General features: G+C 44.8%; 1 protein-coding gene across 1 annotated transcript in view; it reads left to right on the plus strand.

Moving 5' to 3' along the window:
- Positions 1-17,500, plus strand: part of pcdh15b (protocadherin-related 15b) — a 215,784-nt gene that overhangs the window by 130,953 nt on the left and 67,331 nt on the right. The window contains exons 20-22 of the mRNA XM_048233553.1: positions 2,924-3,229; positions 8,106-8,330; positions 13,028-13,144. Of these exons, the coding sequence (XP_048089510.1) occupies positions 2,924-3,229; positions 8,106-8,330; positions 13,028-13,144 (648 nt within the window). The remainder of the gene's footprint in view (positions 1-2,923; positions 3,230-8,105; positions 8,331-13,027; positions 13,145-17,500) is intronic.

Below are 17,500 nucleotides of genomic sequence, written 5' to 3' on the forward strand. Positions count from 1 at the left end.
TGTTTCCCTACACCTCTAATTTAGTGATTGACTCTTCTGAATGTCACTCAAACACAGGTATACAGGTGATAGGCTGGTCATGGTCTAGGAAAGGGGGTGGGATGACTTGGAGCACTGTGAGATGTCTGTTTTCAAACCTTTGACAAACATTATCTTGATCAAAAGGTTCATCACAGCACAGAAGTCAGTGATTGGGCCTCATGGATGTCAGTCAAACACTGGTGCACATGTTTATAGGTTGAGCAGAACCACAAGAGGAAATAGGGGTGGGATTTTAAAGTGCGAGACCCTATCTTGATCTCGACTGGTCTTTATCACATCACAAAAGTGTGGCTTTAAAGTCAAAAACTCAAGATGCAATAACTCCACAGATCTCTTGGTGATGCAAGTCTCGTTCCACAATGCGCTTGATACAGTCAGATGGATTATCGCTCCAAGAGCTCTCTCTCTCTCTCTCTCTTTTCTCTTTTTTTTTGTCTGTGCCCGGGAGTCCCGTGGCATTTAAAGATAACAAAGGGGAACATTATCTTGGCTAATTTTTAGCTGTGACTCCCCGAGACCTGCCATCGCTGTTGCCTCCAGCAACATGTCTACCGCATTTGTGTCTGATGATTATGCACTGATGAGTCTGTCGACGAGAAGTCGGGGGGTGGGATGCGGTGGGGGCCAAGAGTTGAAAGTCTTGTTGTCTCTTGTCTCTCTCGTCTCTTGTGAAGTGTGTTGTGTTTTCAAGAGGCTTCTTGACTGTAGGTTTTTTATTTTGTTAGTTTTTCGGCTTGACATTCAGGACCTCGGATCGTTGGGTGTTTTGCTGCATTGCGGGAGTCCACTTCTTGAAAAGTCTGATATTGATCAGGCGTTCTCCTTACTAAGTTCTCCTGTGAACAAGCCCCTGTCTCTCCCCTCCTCTATAATTCATGCCTGTGGGGACCTCAGTCTCACACAGGCACACAAGCCCCATGGCTCCCACAGATCAACAGACACAGCTCCTAAGACTAGTAGTGAACTGAAGTTGTATTTAATGTTTATCCCGTCTAGACAGCAACAGTGATCACTGGGTGGCTTCAGTGTACTCAGTCCAATAAGCAGTGTGGTTGAGTTGTTGTTAGTGTGGTCGTGTTTCTGGAACAGCTGAAGAAGGTTCTCATGGGTAAACTATGGCAGTAATAACATTTGGGAACAATGCAAAAGTGTGTGTGTGTGTGTGGGGGGTATTATTGTTTTTAGGGTGAAGTGGAAATTTTTTAATTTTGCACAAATGACTGTACCGTAACAATATTGTGTTCTTCCAATATTGGACGCCATAAATATACGGTTACTTGCAAAACTGCAGTTAGAGTTGTCTTACTTTTGTTTCAACTATAGCCTTCCAGAATGAATGACGTCATTATCATTGCAGCCTAAAGTTTTCAGACACTGTGCCAGAATACACAGGCTATTTATATGTAATGGGCTATTTATATGTAATGGGCTATTTATATGTAATGACTTTTCCAATAATTCCATGCACAGAATGTTTTTCCTTGCTTTAAGCCACCTGATTGATACTACATGTATATACATTTAAAACCAATAAAACTAATTCAGTGAAGAAATATGTACACACTGTGTGTAGTTTTCCCAAATGTGTTTTTGATGTTAACTTTTTAAAGGCTGCTTATGTTTTAAGGGAACAGTATTAACTCAGAATGTTCAATTTCAATAATTTATATAGCATTGTTAAGAAAAAAAAATACATAGTATAGTATATATACTTTTTTGATCCCGTGAGGGAAATTTGGTCTCTGCATTTAACCCAATCGGTGAATTAGTGAAACACAAACAGCACACAGTGTACACAGTGAGGTAAAGCACACACTAATCGGGGCGCAGTGAGCTGCCTGCTTCAACGGGCGGGCGCGGGGGAGCAGTGAGGGGTTAGGTGCCTTGCTCAAGGGCACTTCAGCCGCAGCCCACTGGTCGGGGCTCGAACCGGCAACCCTCCGGTTACAAGTCCAGAGTGCTAACCAGTGGGCCATAGCCTTAAAGCACACTATAGTCCCCCCTTTGAGAAAGCACAAGGCAACAGTGGTAAGGACTAGCTTTGTTTTGATCATATTCACTGATACCGACACTATGCTCCTGGTTCAAGCAACTTCAGTATAGTGGGAAACAGGCCTAAACCAGGTCTGTAAAGCCTAATATCAATCTTCATATTAAGCTTTAAGTCAGTACACAAGGCTATGGTCAATACTGTAGAAAATCACCAAGTGTAGCAACCACCACATGCATTTATACTGATGCAGCATTTTCACCTTTGACCTTCACATTTGACCTTCACCTTTGACTTTCCCCTTCACCTTTCAGTGGTCTTCAGAAACCACATATTTCACACAGACTTAGAATCTGTGTTATTGATTTCTACAAAAAAAGAAAAGCAACACAGTGATTCACACAAATTATAACCATATGTACTGTACACCCTTACATCTGCACCACTTGCATACTTCTTGTCTCTGCTCTATGGCTCTTCTGTCAGATTGATTGGTTTGCGTTGACTCACAACATGTCTCCTAACTTACAGTTTTCTTGATCATTGTTCCCTTACTGTAAGTTGCTTTGGATACAAGAGTAATCCAGATGAATAAATGGAAATGTGTGAATGTGTGAATACATCACACACGCCTAAAAGGTATTTTATGGTTATGGTTATGGGTTTGATTACCAAAACATATACATTTTGTAAAAGTATGTTATTGATTTGTAAAATAAAAACCCTTCAAAATCAATGACTAAATTAAAGATACAGTGATCCATACAGATTGCAGCCATGTGTGTACGATATGTATGTATGGGAGATGGAGACATGCGCATGCCCCCGCTCACTTCTGACCTCTGACACCTGACCTCTGATCTCTGCCCTCTGCGATTTTCTCCTCTGCAGGCCAGCGACCCGGACGCGGGGGCCAACGGCGAGGTCCGCTACCGTCTCCTGACCCACAACGGCCTTTTCCGCATCAACAGCTCAGGGGCCATCATCACGGTGGCGCCGCTGGACCGCGAGGTCAGAGGTCAATACCAGCTGTTGGTGGAGGCTTCGGACGGCGCCCAGGACCCACGGCGCACCACCCTACTGCTCCCCGTCACTGTGATCGACGTGGACGACAACAGCCCGGTCTTCTCCCAGCCGGCGTACGAGGCCACGCTCGCCGAGAACAGCCCCGCCGGCACGGTCCTCCTCCACCTCAGTGTGAGTGGGCACTTTGACCTTTGATCTTTGACCTTTTCACATCAAGCTCTAGCCCCTATCCAGCTCCAACCTTTAAGTCCCCCCATGCTGACAGGCCTAGACCTTTTCAACTGTAGCTCATCTGACGGAATGTAAATGTTGATCAATATTGGGGTTGTGGTGTTAGGTCCCACCAGAGTCCAGATGTACATTTTCTGCATCCAGATAGATAACCATTCGTTTACAACATACCAAATGTCTGCACATGTTAACAGATATGTGCTAGGTCTGTTGTCTGTTAATGAATCGTGGGACTTGTGCATCATCTGTTCAATGCTCATTAAGACAGATGTGAATACTTTTTCAGTTAACCCTTCCTAATGTCTGCTTGGTGCTGGCCATCCCACTCTGCATAGGGTGGTTGTAGTCATAATGGTGATGGTGCTGCTGAGTATGCAGGTGGGATTCTATTGCAATAGTGAACCACATCCTAAAAGCCTCACACCTCTCTCACTCTCACACACACACACACACACACACACACACACACACACACACACACACACACACACACACGTCCAGTTACTTGTGCTTGTGTATGTGTGTTTGTTTGTTAGTGTGTGTGTGTGTGTGTGTGTGTGTGTGTGTGTGACATTCTGGATATCTTCACCATCTCCACTGTAATAAGCCCCAGATAGGCTCTAATGGGGTTGTCAGTGAGTTTTAAATAAAAATTAATGTCCTCTGTGAGAGAGAGAGAGACCACTAAGGGCATCTCTGGAATACATTCAAGCATAAGATGGCATTGGCTAACGATAACTTATGAATATAAGTTTTTCTCTCCACCTCTAGAGCAATGCTGCAATCAATATTTCTGATCAGCTATGACGGGAGCCACTATTTAAGATTAGTATTTTGGCACACACACACACACACACACACACACACACACACACACACACTGGCACAATCCCTACAGTAGGAATCACAGTTCTGGTCAGGGAGAAAGCAGTAGAAACCAGTGATGCACCGATAGATCGGCCGGTGACCGGAATCGGCCGATTTTCACGTGATCGGCCATGACCAGCGACCGGCCGGTCAGTCTGAGACATGCCGATTTTATGCCGGTCAAATACACTCGTGCGCTGCATTTGTAACAACACCCAGCTGTTTGCAAAGTTTGAAGAAGCTAGCAACCAGGCCAACACTCAGAGCTGGATATAGGGCTACAAAGAAAGCACTAATAGGCTACTGAGTTTTTCTATGCAGCAAACGCTGTGCTTTACCATTGGCCTACTGCGTGGAATTTACTAAGCTGTCACTTCATTAGGAACATCGCTCATCACCGCCCATCACTGCCGCTAATTGCGTGCCCACAGCTGAACCACAAGACTGCTGAACGGAGATAAACGACTGCGACATTAAAAATAATCAAAGTTTAGCGATCATAGGCTAGGCTACATAATAAGATGTCAACAAGCAGTGACATACAGTAGCCCTAGTAGTTCTACTCCACTGAAAAAAAAATACTCTAACTATTTACTGCAAGTACACTAGGGCTATGCCTTAAAATACCCTAGTCTAGCAGATTGAGAAGTGGATGTCGTGAAAGTGAACAAACGATAGCCTATTAGAAAAGCAAACAAACGTTAAAGTTGCTTTTGACATAGTAGCCTACAATGAAGAAAACTGATGCTCTGAATACTGAATCAGTCGTCTCTGAAAGTTTCTATAGCCTAATTGATGCATTTAACCGGAATTTGGATTTAATTTTTTCACCGCAAAACAGACGTGCACTGTTTTCATATGGTGGAGCACCTAATCGCTATTAGCACTTCTCCCCTGTGTTTGCGTGATAGCCTAGGCTGCTACCACTTTTCCCTCGCCCTCTCATAAATTCATCAATGCATATGAAAATATGTTACATGGTAGTAGGCCCTATGTTCAAATGTATCATGAAAATTATTCTTAAATCTTTAGTTGGATATTGGATGTGAGAAGCATAAAATGGGTGTTCCATAACTTAACTTAATCCATAATTTGATACTGCATCTGAAGTTAGACTTGAAAAAGAATCTGTCTGCTCACCGGTTCCATTTTTTTTAACAGCCATTTCATCATTGATAAGTTGATTACATGTCTATATTAACTTGTTCTATCAAAGAAAAGATAGAAAATAACTATTTGTGTGTGTGCTGTAAAATGGTTAGAAGAAATGAAATCGGAATCGGCTAAAATCGGTATCGGCAGGTCAAACTCTATAAAACATTGGAAATCGGTATCGGCCCAGAAAATTGCAATCGGTGCATCTCTAGTAGAAACTGATGAATATGTTATGAACCATTAATAAGGAGTAGGAAGGAGTTTTAGCCAGCAAACCTGCCTGAGTGTTGGTCAGAGCACTGATGAGAGATTATCAAAGATAAAAGACGGAAATTGATACAGTTGTATGGTGATAATTTTGGCACCATTTTGAATTGATCCAGGGCCCATTATCACAGTATTTACTGTATTCAGTGTTATGATTAGAATTTACCTTCAGATATTTGTTGTGTGTGTGTCTGCTGTGCATGTGAGGTGTGTGTGTGTGTGCGTGTGCGTGTGGGGTGTGTATATGTGTGTGTGTGTGTGTGTGTGTGTGTGCATGTGAGGTGTGTGTGTGTGTGTGTGTGTGTGTGTGGGGTGTGTATATGTGTGTGTGTGTGTGTGTGTGTGTGTGTGTGTGCGTGTGCATGTGAGGTGTGTGTGTGTGTATGTGTGCGTGTGGGGTGTGTATATGTGTGTGTGTGTGTGTGTGTGTGTGTGTGTGTGTGTGTGTGTGTGTATGTGTGTGTGGGGTGTGTATATGTGTGTGTGTGTGTGTGTGTGTGTGTGTGTCAGGCTCCTGTGTGTGCCCTTGTGCCCATGTGTGTGTGTGTGTGTGTGTCTGCCTCACTTAGCATGTGTCTTACCCTTTTTGTCAAGGCCAAGGCCCTTGCTCTTCAGCTCAACTGAACTCAGCTCAAGTGTATAACAGGAAAGTCAAAGGAATTGTGATTGAGTGTGATTGAGCGTGCCTGATTTCATGGGGGTGTCAGAACCTGATGTTTCACTGGAGGGGAACTGCAGCACTTCTAAAAGTGTGTGTGGTCTGTGTGTGTGTGTGTGTGTGTGTGTGTGTGTGTGTGTGTGTGTGTGTGTGTGGTCTCTGTGTGTGTGGGTGTGCTACAGTAGGGAGCTCTACAGTAACAGATTCAATCCTACGTCTACCCACCACGCCACACTTTCCAGCTTCACCTTGCAGGGCCGGGCAAAAGATAAATGGACTGCCGCAATCGGAAATCGCTCAGTACGGTCTTGACAGATCGTTGAAGCAGTCTGAGCTCACCACAGAGCTGTCCATCAACTCCAGCCATCACCACTCACGGACACTGCCGCCCAACCCCCCCCCCCACCCCGCTCTCTCTCCCTCTCTCCTCACAGAAGAAGTCAAGACATAGCCGTCTTTAGCTGGTGTCCCATTGATCCTGTACCGCAGCAAGTCCCAGCAGAGTTGGCTTGACCCGTCTCAATCTGTCCCTCAACAGTGAGGGCCACACCAGGGTCAGTCATGGATCAGGTACCGATAATTGCTGGCATGTCCCGGCAGGGTGATTGACAGTTGCCATGGCAACATCTTCATCTCTGAAGTTTGATGGCTGGTGGAAACGGCAGCAGTGGGGGGTGTGGTCTGTGATGTGGGCCACCCGGAGGGTTGAGCGTGCTGATTAGCTGATAAGGGAGAAGGGATTAGTGAGGCTGAGCTGCAAAGACTGTCTCTTAGAAATGTGCACACACACACACACACACACAAAGAGCTCCTCAAACGGGAAATAAAAGTGTGTGTAGCACAATGCATGCTCTTTGGCATTCTCTTACCCCCTCATTATCTTCTGCGCTCATCTTGGGGATGTACGTTCCTTTGACCTTATACCAGACTCAGGCAACAAACACTCTCTACCCTCCATCAGCACCCGCCTTCCCAAGTGACTCATTAACATGCTGCCTAACGAATCTGAGAGACTCAGAAATATTTAATGAACAATGGGGAAAATAACTGTTGAAAAATGCTCACTGTTCTGCTATCACTCAGCAAAAGGATGCCTCACGTTTCATTCTGCCTTGCGGGCCTCAACATGGTGTGTTAATAACGTGGTGTAATCTTCTTTTGATATCATTCTCTCTTTTTTGATTTGCCCTGAATTACGGGTTATGTCAAGTGTGCCTCCAGTAGAACTGAAAGCTTTTTTTTTTTTTAGTGTGTGTGTGTGTGTGTGTGTGTGTGTGTGTGTGTGTGTGATGTGTGTGTGTGTGTGTGTGTGTGTATGTGTGTGTGTGTGTGTGTGTGTGTGTAGGTTATGTAGGGTCAAGAGTTTGAGAGCTGCTGAAAGTGCAGACAGCCACTTTCACCTCCCGTACATGCACACACACACACACACACACACACACACACACACACACACACACACACACACACACACACACACACACACACACACCATCCTCCCTCCCCTCGAAGACCTGTACACTCATACACCCATTTGTTATTTCCTGTTCTCCAAAGTCATTTATCACCTTCCCGTGCTCTCTGCATCCTTTTCTACTTCATGCTCACTCTCTTTTCTCTCTCTCTCTCTCTTTCTTCCACTCACTTTCTCCATCTCTGTCTTTCCACACACCTCTGTTTCTTGTGCTTTCTTTCTCTCTCTCTCTCTCTCTCTCTCTCTCTCTCTCTCTCTCTGTCTCTGTTTCTCAATATTTCCCCTGTTCTCTCCATCTTGCTTTTACTCTGTGTAACAATCTTGTTTCTCTCTCTCTCTCTCTCTCTCTCTCTCTCTCTCTCTCTCTCTCTCTCTCTCTCTCTATCTTTCTTCCACAGGCACATGATGCTGACCTGAACTCCAACGTCACGTACCGGATCAGAACCGAGGAGGCCCGGCAGCTGTTCTCTCTGGACCCAGTGACGGGCCAGCTCTCCGCCCAGCACACGCTGGACTTCGAGACACTGGCCCCCGAGGCCGTCACACACACCTTTGTGGTGGAGGCAGTGGACAGCCAGGGTAGCATGCCTCCCGGTCTGACCACGGTCACGGTCAAGATAATGGTGAGTGTGTGTGTGTGTGTGTGTGTGTGTGTGTGTGTGTGTGTGTGTGTGTGTGTGTGTGTGTCTGTGTGTGTGTCTGTTTGTCTGTCTGTCTGTCTGTCTATCTCTTTCCTTCCTTCTCTCTCTCTCTCTCTTTCTCTTTCACGCTCCCTCTATATGTGTGTGTGCGAGAGAGAGAGAGAGAAAGAGAGAGAGGAAGAGGGGCGACACCTGTCCAATTAACCCTGAGGCTCTGTCGTTTATTTACACCAGCTCAGGACAGACCACTCCAGACTTTTCACCGTAGGCGTCTGTCTAATGAAAGAAGGGAAGAATAACAAAATTAAGAAGTTACCTTAAAAAGTTGGTCAGAAAGCATAAAGACTGTGATGGTGTCAAACCTACAGTGTGCATAAGAATGATAAGGAGAGGGAGTAGCAGAGGATCATTTCCCTCAGGCTCCATCTACTCTTATCTGATCCATCACTGATTCATTTTGAATTAGACAGTTACCACAGGAGTCTGGTAGAGCAAGTTAGATAGATAGATAGATAGATAGATAGATACTTTATTGATCCCCAGGAGAAATGCAAGGTCTCAGCAGCATACAGACAACACAAACACATTCTCTAACAGCAGAAAGAGTAATTAAAGTATATAATATAAAAACACAACTAAGCAATAAGGACAGTAGAAGATGAAGAATATGCTAAATTAAACTAAAATACAAATTATACTAACTAAACTTAAATACAATATATAAAAATATACTAAAATACAAATTACAAAAATACAAATTATACTAACACTTAATCTAAATCAATTCTAAAAACAGTATCCACATAGTGGTGTGGTGATTAATCAATCAGAGGCACTTGCAATGACTGAGGCAGGGACTGAGCCTGTGATTCTCTGTGCATAGTAAGGTATGGTAAGGTGCTCTAAGTTGTAGCTGTTTGACAGATTAACATAAAGCTATGATCTTGTGGTGCTGCATTGCACTGTACTTGACATGCTTATTGTGTGTTTGCTATTTTACCAGCAGTATGTAGGCGTGTTGGGTACATCTGTTGCCTATGGAATTTCTTTTAGGCCTCACTGGAAAAATGACGATAGTGTATGTTGATAAACATTACATTGCAGGAGGCCTATGGCTTGTGGTATTCTTTTTTGTTTCAGTTTTTCAAGTTTTTCAGTTTCAAGGTAAAGCCCCACTCAAAGAATAATTATGCATACTCGCATACATACAGTATATAAGCAATTCCATTTTATCTTATAATGTCCACTCTTGACAAAGTGGGTAAATAGCTCACTAGAAGCACTCCATATGAATTACTGTAACGTTTTTTTAAATGCCTGAGGATATTATTAGGACAGAAAAGAACAAAGTGCTCACCAGTACCCCTCAATATTAAGTCCCCTTAGTACAGTGTGCTTAAGTGATAAATAATCCTATTTACTTCTCAAATAAGAACATGTTTCTACTGTATATGTCATTAAGATAAAAAATAAACTAATACCTAGACTTAAATCTAATCCTATATATACTGTACAGTATATGTAATCCTATCTGTATATGCAGTTTGAAATTGAATGTATAGACCCTTTCAACAAGGTAAACAAAAACAATGCTTGAACGTTCTATTTGGGCCCCAATCTACTTTCTCTGCATTAAGATAACATATGGAATGTTAAAAAGGAAGTCTTGTAGGGCCAACTATGATGCTGATAATGGAACTCTCTTGAAAGGGTCCATATATTCATTTTAAATTAGTACCAGAGAACCGTTAGTATAAGGTTTTGCCCTTTCCATGACCTTCCATGTAGAGTTAGCATAAGGTTGCTATGTATGCAGGATAGGAATATAGTGAAAAATGGCAAATCTGGTATCAGATGTCAGCGTCTTGCCACCACGGTTAACTCTATTTGTCACAAGGGCCTTGCCTTCCATATTTTTTAGACATGCTGACTTGCCTTAAAAATAGACTGACAAGAACAAGACAAATGAGCCACCCATTCCTCATTTTTATGCTTTCCCCGGGGGGAAAAAAGACACAGAGATTGATACCATGCTACATTGAGGGCAGGGCTGTTTTTGTAATGTTTGGAATGGCCATCAGATCCAACTATTGTAGACTTGTTTCCTGCCTTTATTATTTTATATATTTACTTACTCAAATAATTTTTTTTTGTTTTTGTTACTTCAGTTTGACTCATTTCTTCCGAGGAGGAGAATAAGCACACAGGAGAGAGAAAACGCTCTTTGAAGGACAAATCTTTAGTTAATTGAAAACAATGCAATATTTAGCACTCAAATGTTTCAGTTAAGTTCAGCGCGTGTCAGCGTCTTTGCCCAAGTCCTTGCCCAAGAGTGCACCGCCGTCATCATGGGGGGAAAAAGACCTCTCAACTTCCTAAAGAATGGTAGTGGCGGCCTTGCCTCACTTGTCCTTTCCTTAAACCCACTCGACAGTGTCATTCGCCCACTAACTATGTTTTTTTTTTTTTTTTTTTTTTTTTTGATGAAAGCTTTGAAGAAGTTCTCAGCTCACCTCCCACTCACACCGGGAGTGAACGACTCTTCTTTATTACTTATTTACTGGAACGCTCTGTCCTCACGAGTCGTCCTCGACAACCGATCAGCATCTCCCTGAGGCCGGGGGCTGAGCAATTCATAATTTTTAAACTCGAATCATGCCACAGCTGTGAAATCTAATCAATAGATATGAAACAGGAGGAGGCAGGGATGTGTGTGGAGTGGGGGGTGCTAGGTATTGGATGGTGTCCTTGATTAAAGTCTCGGCGCTTCCTCTGTTGAGGTCGCTGTAACAGTCTGTTGGTTGGTCCCGCAATGCAATTCAGCGCGCAGAGAGAGATGTAGGGGAGTACCTGAAAAAAAAAAAAGCCAGCTAAACTGAATAGACATATTTGTGTATGCATGCCAGCATAATCGCGCATAGGTCTGTTTGGCCACATGTGTGTGTGTGTGTGTGTGTGTGTGTGTTAGTAATTGGTAATTATTTTGCGGGGGGGGGGGGTTGAGAGCATTTGGATAGGAAATGAGTGTGCGTCCTGATGTGCTGTGCCACTCCTCATGTTGTGTGGGAGTTATTAAACGCTGATGGAGGCCCCGGGACATCTTCTGCCTGATAGGAGCCCATCCCATCCGCTGCACTCTCTCAAGGCGCCGGCCCTGTTTAATGCACTCCCCCAAAAAAGTCACTCCAAAAAACATAGTCATTTAACTTTTTTATGTTGTTACTTCATGATGGGACTGGGCTTTTTTGTTTGTTTTGTTTTTGTTTTTCTTTTTCTTTTTCATGTCCTTACCTGAGAACCATACTGACATTTGAATGGCAAGTATAAAAACAACAACAAAAAATAGAACAATACCCTCCTCGTCTTGAAGAATTTCTTTCAGAAGAGTTTTATTAGAGTTTTTTTTTTTTTCATTATTATTGGCAAGCAACAGCTAGGTTTTATTGGTTGTCTGAAGCGGCTCCAAGGACATCCTTGAATAAACAGAGTGATGGGAGCAGGGGTGGAGAAGGGGGTGGGGGGGGTGCAGGTAAAGAGGGGGTATTAATTTGGATGCTCGACCCTCACCGGCCTCTCCTTGGACTTGAGGAGACTGTGCGTGTGTGTGCGTGTGTGTGTGTGCGTGTGTGTGTGTGTGTGAATGTGGTGTGCATTAAAATGGGTCTCAGGTGGAGACACTGCCATCATCGCCTCCGCCCCTGCTACCACCCCATCCCGATCACGAGGCGAGAGAAAATAGCCGCTTGCTTTCATTCCATATCTCAGACGTGACCGCACTCCTTCAAACAGCACCGCCATCTTGCCAGTGCACGACCATTGCCAGCAGAACCTCGACGTTTGAAAAGAAAGAAACGGAAACTGTCTCTCTTTACATTGTATTAAAAAAATGTCCTTTGCACTGAAGCACACCATTCAGAGACGCCTTTGCTTTTCAGACTCCATCCATCCATCCTCCTCCTCCTCCTCTTTGAAATTCTCCCTCAGGTGTCAATTAGAGAGTCACTGCCGCCATCTGAAAGAAACAGATATTTGTGGTAGTGTTCTCTGTTATGCTGATGAGAAGATTTTCCTCCATAGTGAAGAGGCCCCATTGCACGGATAAAAGCTGTGACACTTAGTAATGTGTCTGGTCTTAATGCATCTTTTGATGTGTTGGTGCCGCAGTGGGATCAGGGAGTCTTAATGAGAGTTCTACCAGGGCGTGCTGATTACTACGGGAAGTTGGGGAGACAAACATCTTTTTTTTTTTTTTTTTACTTTAAAGTTTTACTGTTGTGAATGCATCTGTGTACGTGTCAATCAATCAATCAATCTCTCTCTCTCTCTCTCTCTCTCTCTGTCTGTCTGTCTTCCAGGCAGTCTATTTATTTATCTCTCTACTGTCACTCAGATGTCATAACTGATCCCTCTCTCATATGCTTCTGTTGGGAAATGCATTCATTGTTAGTTTTCCTCCAGTTTTTTGCATTCAATTTAATGTGGAAAACTCTGTTAGCCATTAATTGTCAACCCTCCCCTCTCTCTCTCTCTCTCTCTCTCTCTCTCTCTCTCTCTCTCTCTCTCTCTCTCTCTCTCTCTCTTTCTCTCCTTCTCTCTCTATCTCTCACTGTTTCTCACTGTCTCTCTCTCTCTCTCTCTCTGTCTCTCTCTCTTTCTCTCTATTCTCTGTTCATCTCTAGGACATGAACGACTACTCTCCCGTGTTTAGTCAGGCTCTGTACCGAGGGGTAGTGGCTCCCAACGCTGTCAAGGGGACTGTCATCATCACGGTGTCGGCAAAGGATGGGGACCCCCCTGTGAGTGCTGACAGACATGCTTGTGTGTCTGTCTGTTTGTCTATTTTGTGTTTGTGTGTGTGTGTGTGTGTGTGTGTGTGTGTGTGTGTGTGTGTGTGTGTGTGTGTGTGTGTGTGTGTGTGTGTGTGTGTGTGTGTGTGTGTTTGTTTGTGTGTGTTGTTTAAGCGTGGGTCTTATGTTTGTGTGTGTGTGTGTGTGTGTGTGTGTGTGTGTGTGTGTGTGTGTGTGTGTGTGTGTGTGCGCGCATGCGCACATGTGTGTGTATGTGTGTATTTGCACTCACTCAGTGTGAGACTGAAAACACATTCATGACAACACACTTCTCTTTATGCACTCGGCTAACAGGTGCTGCGTGTGTGTCTGCATGCGTCTCGTCTTGACTCACCACCCCACTAATTCAATAACAAGCTTCACTACCTCCCCATGAAGAAGTCATTACCTGCCCCCCAGACACACACACACACACACACACACACACACACACACACTCAAGCACACCTCCACCTACCCCTCTGTAAGGCATGTTTTCCCCTCTAACTGCCTTTGCATACATCTCCCTTAGACACGGCTCAATGCGCTCAGCTCGCCTGGCTGATGGCGGCTAACTGGGCCTGAGCCTCCTCATTGGTCTATGTCCTGCTGGAGGCTGGAGATGAAGAGACACAGAGAGGGAGAGACGGAGGGAGGGAGGGAGGGAGGGAGGGAGGGAGAGAGTGATGTGGTGTAGAGAGAGGGAGAAAGAGTGAGAGAGAGTAGAGAGACTGATGGGAGGCCCAGGGTGGAGAAGGGAGAGAGAGAGAGAGAGAGTTGGCTAAGTGCTGTAGGAGGTTTGGATTGAGGGAGAGAAAGACTTGGATGAAGAGAGTTAGAGTGATGAGAAGGCTGGGGTGGAGAAGCAGTATGAAACAATAGAGACAATGACAGACAGAGGGAGAGAGAGAGAGAGAGAGAGAGAGAGAATGTGTTTGAGTGCAATGACAGACAAAGAGAGAGAGAGAGAGAGAGAGTGAATGCGTTTGAGTGCAATGACAGACAGACAGACAGAGAGAGGAGAGAGAGAGAGAGAGTGAATGCGTTTGAGTGCAAAGACAGACAGACAGAGGGAGAGAGAGAGAGAGAGAGAATGAGAGAATGAATGTGTTTGAGTACAATGACAGACAGACAGAGAAAGGGAGGGAGAGAGAGAGAGTGAGGCCTCTATTTTGCACCCTGGTGAATGGCGCAAAACTCGTTTTCCACCAGGCGCAAAATGTATTTTCTTATTTTGCACGTCTATTTTTTAAACAATGTGGTAATTAACAACCTAGGGAGTGGCCTAGCACAAATCATTATCGTACACTACCTAAAACGCATTACGCCACTGACCAAGAGAAACCTGGTCAGAAGTCCATTGCTAATATGTTATTTTAAGAGCGCACTGTCAACAGTCATATTGGCGGGTGCACAACGCACCATCATTCTATCATCCATGAACGCGCACAGGCGCACGTCCATGCAAAACATTACAAATTACACAATTAAAATGGGAAACATATAATAATTAGAATAAAGATATTACGAAATACATCTCACAATGAATAGTTATTCACCATCATTTGCAAATTGGTAATGACGGTTAAAAGTGATTAGGGGAGAGGCGAGAGACACATATGGAGCACAGCCGAAGACACACTGTCATGAGATATAAGTAACTCCTCTGCAGGATAAATGTTGTTTTATTCAGTCATTTGAACAATATTAGGGTAAGTGTTGCTTTTTCCAGCCTATGTTTTCGATAGTAACCCATTGTCAGTCAATAGTGAAAGTAACTTACTGTGTATAACTGTTTTGTCTTTGACTGACACCACAGTAAAGTTAGTTTTACTTTGACAATGAGTTCAAATAATAGTGCAAATGCGTGAAGGCTATACTATGCTAGGTTTTAGTAAAGCATAATTTAGTGGAATGACTGGTCCATACGGTCTCACAAGCAGAATCCTTCAAATGCGCCGCTGACTGTCAAAATACCATGCACTCTTTGACGTTGCACTTTGCGCTGTTAAAGTGAATGACAGATGTCATTCTCATTGGTTTAAATGATGTTACGCCCCAAACACACCCATGACTGATTAAGAAACCTAGAAATGCCTTGTTGCACTATCCATGTGTTTAAAGACTCTCATAATAGGGCCCTGAATGTGTTTGAGTGCATTTGAAGGGGCATCTTGTATCAAAAGAAGAATCCAGGTGGGGGGTTTGAAACGATAGAGCAAAGGAGAAAACACAGAGAGAAAGTGCAAGAGAGAGGGATAGAGAGAGAGAGAGACATAGAGTGAGAGAGAATGGCGACAGGCGGTGCGATTAACCCGGTGTGGATGCCACGAGCCATGAATAATCACCCCCAGGCCCCCGGCACAGGCAAATCCACTAATGACATTTAGCCAGTGTAAACGGCCGGCCGCACAATGAGACGTATCACAGCCCCCGCATGTAGGCAAATGTCCCCCCAAGTGTCTGGGCCCCCAATAAATCATCAACTGAATATTCCCCGGAAGACAAAAAAAATCTAAAAAAAAAAATGTTCTGTGTGTTGGGGGGGGGGCTAGAAAAAAAAAAAGAGAAAGGGAGAAAAAAAAGAGGTTCACGCCATTTCACGACTCTTGAGAAGGATCTGTCAAGGCTTCTTCTTTTCCGTGGTGAAGACGAGAGATAGGCCTCACTCCTCTTCTGGACGGGGAGAAGATTGGAGGCCTTTTCCCTTCTGTATTTGGCCCTTTTGCTTTTCTCATTCTTACCTATTACCGGTGCTCTCTATCTCTCTCTCTCTCACACACACACACACACACACACACACACACACACACATCCTCTGTCCATCATCAGAGGACATCTGAGAAAAAAGGCAGAGCTGGCTGCCCTGAGAGGATGGTTGAGGACGAGGTGGGAAACTCTCACTGCTACAAAGGGAAACTCTCACAGACAGACACACACTTTCCAGAGAAGGACAAAAGCAGACCGTCCTATAGAAACAGAAAGAAAGAAAGAACAAGGGAGGAGAGTCACAGGGAAGGAGACAGACAGACAGAGACAGATACTGAGAATATATGGTATGTGTATGAGTGGAAGAAAAGGGTTAAAGGAAGAAAAGGAAACAGAGAGGGAGAGAGAGGGCAGAAGAGAAGGAGAGACACAGAGAGAGAGAGAGAGAGAGAGAGAGAGAGAGAGAGACTGCAGAAGAGAAGGAGAGAGACAATGACAGAGAGAGAGAGAGAGAGCAGAAGAGAAGGAGAGAGAGAGAGAGAGAGAGAGAGACTGCAGAAGAGAAGAGAGAGAGAGAGAGAGAGAGAGAGAGAGAGAGAGAGAGAGACTGCAGAAGAGAAGGAGAGAGACAATGACAGAGAGAGAGAGAGACTGCAGAAGAGGAGAGAGACACTGACCAAGAGAAAGAGAGAGAGAGAGAGAGACACTGACTGAGAGAGAAAAAGAGAGAGAGGGGAATGAAGATTTGAATTTGAATTTGAAGAATTTGAGAGAGAGACACTGACCGAGACTCCCCCCAGGGAATGTTGTGACTCAGTGGGCTGCCAGGTGCTGCTTGCCAGGTGCTGCTTGCCTTGCCTCTCTGATATCTCCTGGCTGGAGAGCGGCCACTTCTGCTGCTGGTGCTGGTGCCTTGACAGCATCCTTCCCATCAAATCAGCCACCCGCGCGCATCTTCACCCAACCCTCCCGCCACTTCTCTAACCCACAATCACCACCCCCACTCTACCCAGCTCCCCGACCCACAGTCACTGCCCTGTCTGCCCATCCAGCCTCCTCTACCTGGGGTGCATGTAAAGTATCAGCCGGCTGACAGACGGCAGCCTCCCAGAGGGGGCATGAATCACGGAGGGGGGGGGGGGCGGGCGGGCAGGCGGGCGGGCAGGCGGGCGGGCAGGCAGAAAACAGAAGATAGGGCAGCCTGCGACTTGGCTGGCCACTCGCCCAGATCTCTCGTGTCCAAGGCACATACACACACACACACACACACACACACACACACACACACACACACACACACACACACACACTACACACACACACACAGGTATGCATGAACAATAGCTTTATAACAATTGATATGTACGTTGCATATGTACGCCTTCTCTCTCTCTCTCTCTCACACACACACACACACACACACACACAGGTATGCATGAACAATCGCTCTATAACAATTGATATGTACGTTGCATATGTACAGTACGCCCTCTCTCATCACACACACACACACACACACACACACACACAGATTTTCTGCTGATATACAGAGCGGTGACACACACCTCTGAGCCTTCCCATACTGTTGGCCCACTCAGCCATCTCCTCTACCCCAGG

Source organism: Alosa alosa, chromosome 22 (assembly GCF_017589495.1).
Source record: "Alosa alosa isolate M-15738 ecotype Scorff River chromosome 22, AALO_Geno_1.1, whole genome shotgun sequence".
In the NCBI taxonomy this organism is placed as follows: Eukaryota; Metazoa; Chordata; class Actinopteri; order Clupeiformes; family Clupeidae; genus Alosa; species Alosa alosa.